General features: G+C 35.6%; 1 protein-coding gene across 1 annotated transcript in view; it reads left to right on the forward strand.

The window, feature by feature from the left end:
• Window positions 1-16479, forward strand: part of BBOF1 (basal body orientation factor 1) — a 48936-nt gene that overhangs the window by 6370 nt on the left and 26087 nt on the right. Inside the window, exons 3-6 of the mRNA XM_023726384.1 lie at window positions 2130-2195; window positions 4440-4583; window positions 13268-13348; window positions 16155-16225. Of these exons, the coding sequence (XP_023582152.1) occupies window positions 2130-2195; window positions 4440-4583; window positions 13268-13348; window positions 16155-16225 (362 nt within the window). The remainder of the gene's footprint in view (window positions 1-2129; window positions 2196-4439; window positions 4584-13267; window positions 13349-16154; window positions 16226-16479) is intronic.

Raw genomic sequence — 16479 nt, forward strand, 5'->3', positions numbered from 1 at the left:
AAATTGTGTTTTAGGTGAAAGCTTCCAGTGTAAATTAGTTTCTCATTCAAATTGTTTTGTGACGTTAGTTCCAATCCCTGCAATGTGTCAGCCTTCTCCTCCTTTCCACCCTGGGTTCCCCATGTCCATTCATCCAGTTCAAGTGTAACTCTTGAATTCTTCTCTTTCCAGTCTGCCTCTATGAGGCTTGTGGAGACCCAGAGAAATTTCCACCATTCTGAGGATGGTGTGTATCCTTCCCATGTATGTTTTTGTACTTTTATTATTTAAGTATGTATCCATAAACAATACATACTATAGTCTTGTTTTAAAATTTACATAAGGAGTATCATGTTGTACATATCTTTTGCAACTTGCTTTTTTACTTAACATAATGTTTTTATAATATATTAACAAAAATCACATGATGATTTGGTTCATTCATTTAAAAAAAATTTATAATGAGCATGTTTTATTTTTTGTTTTTACCTGCTTTATAATATGCCATCAAATAAATAGACTGCAGTTTATTTATCCATACTCTCCTGTGGGTCAGTTAGACTCCATTTTTCATTATTACAAACAGACCCTTAGTGAACATTCTTGTGTATATCTACTTGTATACATGTGTGAGAGTTTCTTTAGAGTAGACATCTGGAAGTGAAATTGCTGTGTTATGGGATATGCACAGCTTCAGCTTCACAAGGTTTTAAATTGAGTTCCAAAGGGGTTATACTAATTTATACTGTCACAAATGATATATTAGAGTTTCTGTTTGCTCACATTTTGGTCAACACTTGATGTTATTATACTTAAAAGTAATTTTTGGCAACTTATGGTTGTGATTGTTATCTCATTGTTTTAATTTGTGTTTTCCTGATTACTAGTGGCTTGGGCATATTCTATATGTTCCTCCACCCATTTTTGTCATTTATTTATGTATTTGCTTCAGTACCCATATGAACTAATACTGAAGTGATGTCTTTTACATCACTTGATGATTCATGACTTATTCCATATATTTTTTAAATGCCACCTTTTCAGTGAGACCTTTTTTTACTACCTTGTTTAAAATTAAAACCACTGCCATTTCAGCACCCTTTAACCTCCCTTGTTTATATTCTCTGTAACATTCATTATCTACTGTCATACTATATGCATTTTATTTACCTATTTGTTTATTGTCTCTTTTCCTGATTAGAATGAAAGCTCACCAAAGTTAAGAATTTGTGCCTTTTTCTTCTTCAGTAATATATCCCCAGCATCTAGTATAGGGCCTGGCACATAGTAGGCACTCATTAAAATTTTTTTTCATGAATGAATGAATGGCTTGTGAGTGTACTGATGCTTTGAAAGAAGTTAATAGGAATCAAAAGTAAGTTCAAGATGATATTGAAAGTAAAGTGGATAAATCAAAAAACTGAACATCTGTGTGAATTTTATTAAATAAAGTATACATTTTTGTGCATTAATGTTATTTATCTTTTACTTTCTTTCCCAGACAACCATCATTTTTTAAATTACTCTTTGAATAGTTGTTGTTGTGTGCCATCAAGTTAATTCTGACTCATAGTGACCCAAGAGGGCAGAATAGAACTGCCCCATAGGGTTTCCTAGGCTGTAATCTTTACGGGAGCAGATCGCCAGGTCTGTTCTCCTACGGAGCCACTGCTGGGTTCAAACAGCCAACCTTTTGGTTCGCAGCCAAGTGCTTAACAATTGTGCCACCAGGGCTCCTTCTTTGAGTATAGGTATTACTTATTCTTAAGTAAGATTTTAGGCTAGTCATACAAATAATTTTCAAAATTTATTACATAAAAGCTTTGTGGCCTGCAGATTTTAAAATTTATCTCAACCAATTGGGATTGATCTGTATTTATTAGTATCACTTGTATTTCCTGATTCTCATTTGCCTTTCTTTAAAAGAAGTTATTCAGGTAATTCTGATGATAGCTTAAGTTTTGGAAACTGGCAATCACGGGTTAAAGTCATGGGGAATTTACTATCCCCTCTTCTCTTCCCATCTGTCTCCACTCCATCTCTCTAACCCTAGTGAAAACTTATACCATGTAAAAACTAGGCTACTTAATAGAGGTAGGACACAGAGCAATTTCTTTACCTTCCTGACTGTGTATTTCCATCTTCTGCAGATTGAAAAACTGAAACAGCAGTTGATTGAAACACAGGAAAAAGCCCAAGAGGAGAAGGAAAAACTGGTGAGTTCATCAAGAAAAGAAAAAACTGAACTGGAAGATCAGGATCTACCAGAAGATTTCAGATTTTTACCTGATCTGAATAGTTCAATACAGACAAATAAATTAAATCACGGTTTTAAAATATTTCCACAGAGAAAAACCAAGCTCAGACAGATTTAAAGACAAATTCTATCAAGTATTCAAAGAACAGGTCATTCTAGTCTTATACTAATTCTTCCAGATAACTGATATATATATATATAAAGTATTTTAAAAAATTAGCAGTCTGAATCTAGAAATATACATAAATTAAGCTAACCTTAGAAATGTGAGGTTAGTGTAATAGCAAAATCTCTATAGTTTTCCACATTAACAGACTAAAGGGGAAGAACCATATGATCATATCAGTGGATGTAGAAAAAATACAAAACTTTAGCACTCATAATAAAAAATCTTAACATACTATAAAAGAGGAAAACTTACTTGATAAAGTACATTTACAAAAATGTTACATGTAGCAAACTTAATGATGAAAAGTTAAAAACATTCTCTTTAAAATCAGAAACAAAACAAGGAAAACTCAGTATCTTAAAGATGTCATCTTCCCATCTGATCTATAGATTGAATACAATTTCAATCAAAATCTCAGTAGGGTTGTGCATGTATGTGTGTGTAGCTTTACAAGCAGATTCTGAATATGGAAAAGCAGTGGGCCAAGAAAGCTAAGCTATTCCTGAAAAAGAAAAATTAGGTGGGAGAACTTGCTTAACCAGATATCAGAATTAAAATAAAGCTATGGTAATTAAGATAACTTGATATTGATACAAAGATAGACCAATAGAGTAATAGAATGAGTCTGGAAAATACCCAGCATATGAGAAAACTTGATACATGACACAGATGGTGTCGTAAGTCAATGGGAAAGGATTGTCTGAGCGATACTGGGATGTATGATTTTCCATATAAGAAAGAAAAAAAAATGAGATCTTAACTCACACTCTAGACAGCAGTCAGTACCAGATGGATTTAAGATTTAAATAAAAAAGCAAAATTTTACAATTTTAAAGAAAATATGGGGGAATATCTTTATGATTTAGGGATAGGGAAGACTTTCTTAAATACGTTACACAACACACAAACCATAAATGAAAAGATTGATAAACTTGCTTATATTCAAATTAAGACTGGTTCATTGAAAAACACCATAAAGTTAAAAGATAAATCCACAATTAGAGGAAGATACAAGCTATGCATATAACTAAGAAGGGATTAGAATTGAGAAAGTAAAAAGAACTACTACAGATTTAATTTTTAAAAAATATGCAAAATGAACAAAACTTGAATGATAAGATTTGGTCTGTTGTATATGAAAGGATGTCCAACTTCATTAGCAATAAGAATGACAGAAATTAGAAACCTTGTGAAATTCTACTTTATACCACCAAATTATAAATGTAAAAGTCTGACAATACCAAGTGTTGACAAGAAAGTGAAATAGAGTATATATTGGCATAAGTGCTAACTACCTTGGAAAACAATTTGGCATGTGATAGAGACTACCAGTTACCTACTTGATGTTGTCCTTCTTCCTTAATAACAGAATCCTTTTTGCACGTGTATGGGCAGCATAAAGGAGCCATGGTGGCTCAGTGGTAATGCCCCTGGCTGCTAACTGAAAGGTGAATGGTTTAAACCCACCAGCCGCTCCATAGGAGAAAGATGTGGCAATCTGCTTCTGTAAAGATTACAGCCTTGGAAACCCTACAAGGCAGTTCTACTCTGTCCTATAGGTTACTGTGAGTCAGAATCGACTCGACGGCAGTGGGTTTGTTTTTTGGGTCTTGGTGGGCAGCATGTGCCTGGCTACTACATTTAACACTTTCCTCGACAGGTAGAGGTGGTCAGAATTCTAGGACAGTAATATAAAAATATTAGATGAAATGCAGGAAACAACTGTGTTTTATATTATGATTTCACTTTTATTTTAGAAACATACATATATATAAAGACATGCCAAATGTTAACAGTGAATATCTTTGGGTGATAAAGTTATGGATGGTTTTAGATTTATTTTTTGTATTTTTCTAGTTTTTTCTCTAGCAGGTTTGTATTACTTTTACAATAAGAAAAATCAATTATTAAGAAAAAAATATCTGCTCTCTTTTTTTTTTTTGAGGTCTTCCTGGCTCCAGACTTCAAATGGAACATGATTCTGTGGGACTTCTGTTCTCTTCCCTAACTCATGTATCTGTTTTTCGCATATAGGAACAGAAGTACACTGTGCAAATAAGTGAGCTGGAGGGACAGTTTCAACAAAAAGCCAAAGAAATTGGCATGATTCAGACAGAACTGAAAACAATAAGACAATTCCAAAAGAGAAAAATCCAAGTGGAAAAAGAATTAGATGATGTAAGTTTCTTTCTTTTTAAAAAAAGGAGATTAGAATTAACTACTAATATCTGCAAAAACCTTCACATTTACTTCTGTGAGGCAGCAAAGAGCTCCCTCTGACAGAGATTATTTGAGATAAAAAGGGGGAAGACACATCAGTTTAGCACTAGATGCAAAAGATCCTGTACATGGAAGCTCCATAGACACATCCAGACTCCCAGAGGGACCAAATTGCTGGGCTGAGGGCTGTGGGGACAGTGGTCTCCGGGAACATCTAGCTCAGTTGGCATAACATAGTCTGTAAAGAAAATGTTCTGCATTCTACTTTGGTGAGTAGCGTCTGGGGTCTTAAAAGCCTGTGAGCGGCCATCTAAATACACCATTGGTCCCACCCCATCTGGAGCAAGGGAGAAAGAAGAAAACCAAAGACACAAGGGAAAGATTAGTCCAAAGGACTAATGGACTACAAGTACCACAGCCTCCACCAGACTGAGTCCAGCTCAACTACATGTTACCTGGCTACCACCACCAACTGCATTGACAGGGATCACAGTACAGGGTCCTGGACAGAGCTGGAGAAAAATGTAGAACAAAATTCAACTTAGCAAAAAAAAGAAAAAAAGACCAGATTTACTCGTCTGACAGAGACTGGAGAAACCCTGAGATATGGCCCCTAGATACCCTTCTAGCTCAGTACTGAAGTCACTCTTGAGGTTCACCCTTCAGCCAAAAATTAGACAGGCCCATAAAACAGAATGAGACTAAATGGGCACACCAACCCAGGGTCAAGGACGAGAAAGCAGGAGGGGACAGGAAAGCTGATAATGGGGAACCCAAGGTCGAGAAGGGGAGAATGCTGACATGTCGTGGGGTTGGCAACCAATGTCACAAAACAATATGTGTATTAATTGTTTAATGAAAAACTACTTTGTTCTATAAACCTTCAGCTAAAGCACATTAAAACAAAAAGGATTTTCCTTTAATAATAATAGTGAAAGATCTTGACTTTTAGACTTTTCTTTGTCTAAGTGTTGTTTTCTTAGTGAATTTACCAAATCTCAGCCAACACACCCTCCCACGTTTATCAACAGCTGGACCTTTGGATTGGCTTCAGTGAGACACAAACTATAATTCTTGGAAAACATCAGGGCAAAGTAGCAAAGTCCCAAAGGAAAATATGTTTAGACTGTTGAATGATAATTTTAGAAAATTCTAAAGGGCTGTATGGGTAGGGGTGGTGGGGTAAGGAGCACTGAATTACGTTCAGAAAGTTACTTTGACCTTGCTGTGCTCTTTGCCTTACTTTTCATTCCCTCAGCTCAGAATATAGTTTTATTTGCATTAATAATAATGCAGTAAATGGCACAGTGCCAGGCACAAGTAGCTGAGATCAGCTCTGTGACTTTCAGCAAGTTACTTAATCTCTCTATGCCTTGGTTTCCTCTTCTGTAAAATGAGGATAAAGCAGTTACTGTCTCATAGAATTGTAAGTATTGAATGAGCTAACATGTGAAGTATTTAAAACAGTACGTGTGAGAATTATATTAACAGTGGTGTGCCACTCTCCACACACACACAAAAAAAGTCCCGTATCATTTGCTGATTTTTGTGGTATGGGTATTTTAGTGTGGCCAATTTTCAAGCTACCAGTGCTTTAACAACCTGCTAGCAAAATTCCTGGTATCAGCTCCAGCACACCACTGAGTATACATGAATACTGATGCTATTATTAGTAGAAGTAATGGTAGAAGGAATATTGCCACTTAAGATCACATACAGTGTGTTGAATATGGGTTAAAAATTGGTGCTCTGAATCAGACTGCTGGAGTATAAATTCTTCATTATTTGGGTACCTTGTTAAGTTTCCTCATCTGTAACACGAGGATGAGAATAATAGTACCAACTTCAAAGGGTCATCGATTGTGAAGAATAAATGAAATAATGTTTAAATGTTTAGTGCTGTGTGCCTGTAAATACTACCTGCTGTCGCTGATCCTGCTGCTATTATCACTACCACTAAAATTATCATTATTACTATTAGTTTTATTTAAGAAGCTGTCCCTTTCAGTGTCTCTCACTTTTAGCCATGGTGTGTCCTCTCCAAGCGTGGAATCTTTCAAGTTCTCCTCTGCCTACCCAGTGTCCTGCTTAGCAAGAACAAGCTTTGATAGAAAATCAAAGTTCCTGCATCCTCTTTCTGTTTACCCTTTAGCTAACTTCCAAATTGAAAGAGTATTTGAGAAATGAATAAAGCAGACAAGAAAATGTAGTGGTTGAAATCGTGGACTTCATGTCCTAGCTCTGAGTTGGTAGCTGTGTGGCCTTGGATAGTCTCTTAACCTGAGTCTCAGACTCCTCATTTGTAAAATATGGTTGATAACATCATCTGCCTCCTCTTAGAGATGTTGTGTGGGTTAAATAACAAAGCACATGTAAAATACTTAGAATACTAGCTCCTACTAATCCTTCGTAAAAGTACTAGTGTAGTTGTCAATGTTTTGGTTATTGTTATGATTATATAGCTTTAAAAAATCTTAATAAAAGACTCCTAAAAACTCACATTTAAAGGAATGAATTGGCGCATTTCAGGCAAGTGGGGAATGGGAAGACACTTTCTTAGATTTGAAGAATTATGTTTTAACTTTCCTATCATAATTGAGAAGGAGCCCTGGTTGCGCAGTGGTAAGCACTTGGCTGCTAACAGAAAGGTCGGCAGTTTGAATCCACCAGCCGCTCCATGGGAGAAGGATGTGGCGGTTTGCTTCCGTAAAGATTGTTGTTGTGTGCCATCGAGTCGGTTCCCACTCATAGCAACCCTGTAGGACAGAACAGAACTGCACCATAGGGTTTCCAAGGAGCGGCTGATGGATTCAAACTGCCAACCTTTTGGTTAGCAGCCTGAGCTCTTCACCACTTCAGGGCTCCTCCATAAAGATTATAGCCTTGGAAATCCTATGCAGCAGGTCTACGCTGTCCTATAGGGTCTCTCTGAGTTGGAATCAACTCCACAGCAACGGGTAATGGGTATCATAATTTAGCAGTTATCCCAAAACCTTCCCATGAGGCTGCCTTTGTTCATGAACCTGCTTATTTCTTTCTTTACAACTGTTGTTACAACTGTTGCTTTAAAATTATTCTTAATTTCTCTAGCACTATACTCTGGGGAACTCTATCCTTTTGTGAGTTTCAAGCCCTTTAAAGTCCTTAAAATAGTAGTTACATAACTGTTTTCTGTAGCTATTTTATGTTTGTGTTGTTTTTTAATCTTGGTAAGCTAAGGAGAGTAAGAGGAGCCAAATCTCCTACTTGTGTATATTCTTGTCACTTCTCACGAGTTCCTAGACTAGTGTTTAATAATAAAATTTGTTAAATGAGTGGTACAAAGCAACCATCTAATACCTTTCATGCAATTCGTGGACTCTTAGAGCTGGAAGAAACTTTAGGTCCTATTTAAACGATTCTACAGATGATAGAAACTGAGACAAAGATGTTAAGTGACTTAAAGAGTAAACTGTAGAGCTGGTAGCAGAATCCCAGTGTCTTGAATCCCTGTCCAGTACTTCAAATCTCACTCCCTCTATTTCTTCACCTGCATTAGTTACCTATTGCTGTGTAACAAATTAGCCCAAAACCTACTGACTTAGAACAATAATAAACACTTAAGAGTTTTATAGTTTTAGTTCTTACATTTAGGTCTTTGATCCATAAGCAGCTATAAGAGGTTCATGTGAGAAGAAGCTGAGGCCTCCCTATAATTACTAACATCGACTTAAACCTCTCCATGAGCTGCTTGAGTGTCCTCATAACTTGGTGGATGACTTCATCCAGATAGAATAATCCAAGAGAGCCAGACAAAAAGCTATCCTTTTCATAGCCTAGTTTCTGAAGTCACATACCATTAAACCTGTTGCCATCGAGTCAATTCTAACTCATAGCGACCCTATAGGACAGAGTAGAACTGCCCCATAGGGTTTCCAAGGAGCAGCTGGTGGATTTGAATTGCCAACCTTTTGATTATCAGCCGAGCTCCTAACCACTGCACCACCAGGGCTCCATCACATGCCATTACCACTGCCTTATTCTGTAGGGTAGAAGTGAGTCCCTAAGTCTGGCCCACATTCAAGGGGTAGAGAATTAGGCTTCAACATTTGAAGTGAGGAGTGTCAAAGAATTTGTGGACAAATTTTAAAACCACCACACCAGCACAGTCCAAAGTACATACTACTGCAGGAATAATCTTAAAATATCCTAGTTCTGATGATCTGATCACCTCCTGAAGAATTTTCTTTAGTGGTTCTTCACTGTAAACAGAATACTGTCCAGACACCTTAGCGTGAAAGTCAAGACCCTGCACCTACCTTGGAACATTATTATCTCCTTTTACTACACCTTTTGCTTCCATCCAAATTGGTTACTCATCCTTAAAGTCTTTTCTGTTTCTCTTACTTTGTTCACACTGTTTCTTCTACCTGAATATCCTGTTAGGTCTACGTCCATTAAAATTTTATACATGCTTCAGAGATTTAGCTTAAATGCATGTTCTCCATGAGAAATTCCCTAGAGCTCTCTTTAAAAGTAGTGATTTTCTTTTCTGTGTGTTTCCGTAGTTATCTTTGTATCTCTTTTAGACCGCTTAGCTCATTCTATTGATCATTTGTCTCATCTCCCCTACTAGACTGTAAGTTCTTTGACTCATGAACAGCATTGTCCTTGTGTTCATTGAAAGAGAAGATACACAGTAAAGTTCAGTGAAACTTTGTTACATGCTGAGTGGGTCTTTTCATTAAATATGTAATTAAAGGCACCAGTATTCTAGATGGAATATAAAGTTTTGTTTTATATGAAATTACTGCAGATTAAATCAGTGAAGTTAACTTTTTAGAAACTCTCAAAATAACCATCCTATTGTAGGTATACATTCTGAATCAAAGTGAATTAAGAACTATAGGTATTTTCTATGGGGCCATGGTGATTTTTTTTTTTATTTTCTAGAAGAACAATGTTGCCACCTAGAGGAGAAATAGATTTCAAACCTTTCAAAGAGGGCTACTGGGGAAGACTTAAAATTCAAAGACAAAAGATACTAGCTTATGGGAAAAAAATTATGTTCTATGGAGACTCAAATATGGAAGAAATTGAGTGGGTGTGTAGGGGCCCATGAATTTAAAATTGGTGGTTATTCTTCCCGATAGGGGAAGAAAATTAATTGTACTGTATATATAGAATTCATTATACAAATTAAAAAGAGGGTAAATTTAGATTATTAAAAAGTACTCAAGGCATAAATATTAAAAAAATATTTTTATCTTTCTGATTAACAGGGAGCATATATTGGTAGATTGTTGCAGTTATTAATTTTTTAAAATAATTTTTTGTCTTCTTTTGACAAAGTGATAATACCCATTTTGGCAAATTTAGCAAATAAAAAAGAAGAAAATAAAAATATCCCCCTAATTACACTACCTAGAAATAACCATTATTAATATTTTGTTGTATAATCTTTTTTTTTCCTTTGCTGTGTACGAACATGAGCCCTGGTGGCGCAGTGGTTAAGAGCTCGGCTGCTAATCAAAAGATCGGTAGTTCAAATCCACCAGCCACTCCTTGGAAACCTATGGGGCAGTTCTGCTCTGTCCTGTAGGATCACTACGAGTTGGAATCAACTCAACAGCAACGGGTTTGGGTTTTATCTAGAAACATATTTAAAAATTACTTATATGCTATTTTCACCAAAGTGTGGTCATGATGTATAAATTGTTTAACTTTTTTTGCTTTATACATTGTGAACATTTTTCAGTGCCATTAAATATTTTTCTATAATGTCTTTTGAATAGATGCATAGAATTCATTGGGTAGTGGACATTTGAACTTTTTTCTAATTTTTCACTATTGTAAACTGATGAACATCCAAGTAAGGAAATCTTCTACATCTTTAGTTTTTAGGATAACTTCTCAGAAGTGGAATTTATAGGTTAATTAAAGGACATGAACTTTATAAATTTTTTGATATGGATTGCCTAATTATATTTTGAAAGATTTATCAACTTATAGATTTCTGTAGGAAGACTCATTAACCTGTGATATGCAGATGAGTTGTACATAGGGTCACTATGAGTCAGAACCTACTAGACAGCATCTAACGACAACAATGGTGTATGAAAGATTCCCCTCCCCCCTACTTGGATGGTAGATAATTCTATAAACTTGTATATTGACATTAATTTTGAAAGTCTCTGACAGTGTAAGAGGCTATTTTGGTTTTAATTGTGTGAAAAACCATACAGGGAGAAGAAAACATCTGAAAGAGATCCTATAAAACAGATCTAATACAGTTAGAACAAAGATCACAGTAAGAAAAACTGTCAAGTGTGAGGACGATATTAGACAAAATAATAGATAGCTTATATTAAATGGTTACTATGTTGAGTGATTTGTTATTTAATCCTCACCACACCCCTATGAGGTAGGTACTATTATTATCCCCTTTTTATGCACAGAAACCTGAGACTGAAAGAAGTTAAGTGACTTTCTTGCCCAGAGTCAAACAGCTGGTAAGTAAGAGAGCCAGCATTTGAACTCTGGTCTGTCTGATGGGAAAGCCCTTTTCTACTGTCTTTTTTATGACATAAATATTAGATTGATTATGCCTATTTTAATTTGATTCTTTCTTGCCAGTAAGTATAAACTATAGGAACATTGTTGTTAGGTGCCGTCGAGTTGGTTCCGACTCATAGTGACCCTATATACAACAGAACGAAACACTGCCCAGTCCTGCGCCATCCTCACAATCGCTGTTATGTTTGATCCCATTTTTGCAGTCACTGTATCAGTCCACCTCGTCGAGGATCTTCATCTTTTTCGCTGACTGTCTACCTTACCAAGCATGATGTCCTTCTCTAGGGACTAATTCCCACCTGATAATATGTCCAGAGTACGTGAGATGAAGTCTCATCATCCTGGCTTCCAAAGAGCACTCTGGCTGTACTCCTTCCAAGACAGACTTGTTTGTTCTTCTGGCAGTCCACGGTATATTCAATATTCTTCACCAACACCATAATTCAAAGGCATCAATTATTCCTCAGTCTTCCTTATTCATCGTCCAGTTTTTGCATGCATATGAGGTGATTGAAAATACTACGGCTTGGGTCAGGCCCACTGTAGTCCTTAAAGTGACATCGTTGCTTTTCAACACTTTAAAGAGGTCTTCTGCAGCAGATTTGCCCGAAGCAATACGTCGTTTAATTTCTTGACTGTTGCTTCTGTGGGCGTTGATTGTGGATACAAGTAAAATGAAATCCTTGACAACTTCAATATTTTGTCCATTTATATGATGTTGCTTATTGGTCCAGTTGTGAGGATTTTTATTTTCTTTGTATTGAGTTGTAATCCATGCTGAAGGCTGGATTACTGACTGAAAGAGATCCATATTTGTGCCCATTCCAAAGAAAGGTGATCCAACAGAATGTGGAAATTATCGAACAATATCAATATCACATGCAAGTAAAATTTTGTTGAAGATAATTCAAAAACGATTGCAGCTGTACGTTGACAGGGAACTGCCAGAAGTTCAAGACAGATTCGGAAGAGGACATGAAACAAGGGATATCATTGATGATGTCAGGTGGATCTTGGCTGAAAGCAGAGAATACCAGAAAGATCTTTACCTGTGTTTTATTGACTATGCAAAGGCATTCCGCTGACTGTGCGGATCATAACAAATTATGGATAACATTGGGAAGAATAGGAATTCCAGAACACTTAATTGCACTCATGAGGAACCTGTACGTAGACCAAGAGGCAGTAATTAGAACAGAACAAGGGGCTATTGCATGGTTTAAAATCAGGAAAGGTGTGCATCAGGATTGTATCCTTTCACCATACTTATTCCATCTGTATGCTGAGCAAATAATCCGAGAAGCTGGACTATATGAAGAAGAATGTGGCATCAGGATTGGAGGAAGACTCATTAACAACCTGCAATATGCGGCTGACACAGCTTTACTTGCTGAAAGTGAAGAGGACTTAAAGCACTTACTGATGAAGATCAAAGACTGCAGCCTTCAGTATGAATTATAGGATCACAGCTTTAAATTAACTCAATTTTGTCTTTTTGTTTTTTTTGCTAAGAAGAATTTAATGTCTCTTATTCTATATGATTTTAGAAGGCATTAGAAGGATCAATCCATGGGAGTCATAGGGAGATGTTTTTTAGGTTTATATTAGGAAGAATTTTCTAAAACTGAGAACCATTAAAGGACATCCAGGTGAGTTAACGAGATTTGAATTAGTGATATTTTTCATGTCTAATAATAATAGGGACAATATAGGGATTCCTATATCAGCTGTGCGATTGCATGGTCTGACTCTTGAAGTCCCTTTCAATTCTAAAATTTTATGATTTTGTGAGATTCCACATGTTTGAAATAAAGATATTTGGAAAATATGAGGACAACTTGTCTGAATGCCCTTGAGAATTGTTATTCATGAAAGGCTTTTAAAAATTCAAATTAATACTGATCTTATAAATATACAGAAGATTGTGGGAAATTGGTACTTAGAGGCAAGGACAGAATTTTTTCTTTATGTTCAGGACTAAGGTAATGTATGACAGAAAATGTTTCTTTGTTGAGACTATTCTAGGATTATACCCTAATCAATCCCATTTCCTACTGACCATCTTTTGTTTGTTATTTTAATTTTAGCTAAAAGAGAATTTAAGGAACACAGAGCGGAAACATCAGGAGACTCTTAGAAGATTGGAAGGCAGATTTTTTGAAGAAAAGGTACATACTATTAGGATTAATTAAGAAATCTTTTGTTTAATAGAACAACATAAATGTATATGCTTTGAGACATATCAACCTTCCATTTGTTATCTTATTAGAAGATTAAAGATTGTTATCAAATCATAGCAGAATAAAAATCAGGGTAAACAAAATCTTCTGTTCTAGAGATCTCAACATCCCCCTCCCTTTCAGAAATTATTGAAATCATCTAGAGGGATTGTCATTTTACAAAGAGTTTATAATCACGAGGGATATTTGTTTGTAGTTTTCTTATGATGTCCTTGTCTGGCTTTGGTATAAAGCTAATACTGGCCTCATAGATTGTGTTCTATAGAACACATAGGTCTCATAAAAAGTTTTCACTCTTCCATATTTTGGAAAGTTTGAGGAGGATTGGTGTTAATTCTTTAAATGTTTGTTAGACTTCCCCAGTGAATCCATCTGGTCTTGGATTTTTCTTTGTTGGGAAGTTTTTGATGACTGTTTCAGTCTCTTCACTTGTTATGCATCTGTTGAGATTTTCTATTTTTCTTTTTGAATCAATATAGATAATTTATATATTTCTAGGAATGTGTCCATTTCATCTAGGTTATCTAATTTGTTGGTATACAGTTGTCATAATATTCTCCTATAACCCCTTTCATTTCTGTAGCGTCAGCAGTAATGTCCTCATTTTAATTTTTGATTTTAATTGTTTCCATTTTCTTTTTATTTTCTTTGTCAGTCTAGCCTAATGGTTTGTCAGTTTTACTGATCTTTTCAAAGAACCGGTTTCTTGATTCTGTCTGTTGTTTTACTATTCTCTAATTTATTTTGGTTCTGCTCTTTGTTACTTCCTTCCTTCTGGTAGCTTTTGGCTTAGTTTACTCTTCTTTTTCTAGTTGCTCAAGTTGTAAAGTTAGGTTATTGATTAGAGATCTCCTTCTTTTTTCATGTAGGCTATAAATTTCCTTCTAAGCACTGCCTTTACTGTGTCCTACAAGTTTTGATATGTTTTTCTTACATTTTCATTAATCTGTATCTTCTGATTTCCCTTTAGATTTCTTCTTTGACCTATTGTTTGTTTAGTAGTGTGTTGTTTAATTTCAACACATTTGCATAATTTCCAGTTTTCCTTCTGTTGACTGATTTCTAGTTTCATTCCACTGCAGTCAGAGAAGATGCTTTGTATGATTTCAGTCTTCTTAAATTTATTTAGACTTGTTTTGTGACCTAGTATATGGTGTATCCTGGAGAATGATCCATGTGCATTGAAGAAGAATGCGTACTGTGCTGATGTTGGGTGGAGGGTTCTATGCATGTCTATTAGGTCAAGTTGGTTTATAGTGTTGTTCAAATCTACTAATTCCCTATTGATCTTCTGTCTAGGTGTTCTGTCCATTATTGAAAGGGGCATACTGAAGCCTCCAACTATTATTGTTAATGTTTGCTTCATATATTTTGGGACTTTGATATTAGGTGCATATATTTGTTATATCTCCCTGATGAATTGTCCCTTTTATCATTACATAATACCTTCTTGTAACAGATTTTGACTTAAAGTCTATTTTGTCTGATATTAATATAGACACTCCAGTTCTCTTTTGGTGGAATGTTTTTTTTTTTTCCATCCTTTCACTTTCAACCCATTTGTGTCTTTGAGTCTAAAGTGTGTCTGTTATAGATGGCATATACATTTGGATCTTCTTTTTTTTTTCATGCATTCTACTCTTTGTTATTTCCTTTTGATTGGGGAATTTAACCATTACATTTAAAGTAATTACTGACAAGGAAGGACTTAATTCTGCCATTTTGCTATTTGGTTTTTTTGTGTGTCTTATACCTTTTTTGTCCCTCATCTCCTCCAATACTGCCTTCTTTTGTGTTTAATTTTTTGTAGTGAGCCATGTTGATTGCCTTCTCTTTTCCTTTTCTGTATATAGTTTTTGTATTTTTTCTTGTGGTTACCATGGGGTATTACATTTAACATCCTAATATTACAGTCTAAATTGATACCAATTTAACTTTAATAAAAACTCTATGCCTATATTGTTTCTCCCCCCACTTTGTGTTATTATCACAAAATATATATTTATACATTACTAGCCAATAAGATAAATTTATAATTCTCTTTTATTCATTTGTTGTTCTAAGTAATATAGGGCTCAACAACAGAGTTACAAACCAAAAACACCGTAAAACTGGCCTTTATCATTGCCTATGAAATTACCTTTACTTGATACCTTTTTTTTCTTTGTACAACTTTCAGCTGCTGTTTAGTGTGTTTTCTGTTCAATCTGAAGGACTCCCTTTAGCGTTTCTTGTAGGACAGGTCTGATCATGGCAAACTCATTCATCTTTTGTTTATCTAGGAATATCTAAATTTCACCCTCATTTTTTTGAAGGACAGTTTTGCTGGATATAGAATTCTTGGTAGATACTTCTTTTCTTTCAGCACTTTAAATATGACATTCTACTGCCCTCTGACCTAGAGTTTCTGAGGAGAAATTGGCACTTAATCTTCTTGAGGGTTTATTGTATGTGGCAATTCACTTTTCTCTTTTAGGATTCTCTCTTTATCTTTGGTTCTCAAGAGTGTGACATCTTCAAGTACCCCCCGTATGGCTTAAGTGTCTGATCAGGTTCCAAAGTTCCAAAATAGTTACTTCCAATTGCTCTTTTGAGTTGAGTTGTTTTGGTGGAGAGACCAGCCTCTAGAGCTTCCTACTCTGCCATTTTGTATCTAAATACTTAAATTTTTGATATGTAAAACTTGTTGTTACAAATATAGCTCTCTATTTAAACAGCCTATTTTCTTTGTTAGCATCGACTAGAACAAGAAGCTGAAAAGAAGATAATAATGTTGGCAGAGAGAGCCCACCATGAAGCTGTTGTGTAAGAAACTGCTGCCTCCTTTTTCTTTTTGATAGCCTCTCTTCCTCTTTCCTGCTGTTTTTGTCTTTCTCAGATTGTGTGTATTATGTTATCTGCTCCCATCTCTCCTGGCTTACTTTCTTCAAAATTTCTGGTCTCCTCTCCTTCATGGTTTCTTTCTCTTTGTGTTCCCTTTCCCCTCCCCACCCTACTCTTTCTATAGCAGAATGGTATGGTGGAAAAAAATGTGGGCTTTGAACTGGTTCTCAACTTGG

Source organism: Trichechus manatus, unplaced genomic scaffold (genome assembly GCF_000243295.1).
Source record: "Trichechus manatus latirostris isolate Lorelei unplaced genomic scaffold, TriManLat1.0 scaffold00010, whole genome shotgun sequence".
NCBI lineage: Eukaryota > Metazoa > Chordata > Mammalia > Sirenia > Trichechidae > Trichechus > Trichechus manatus.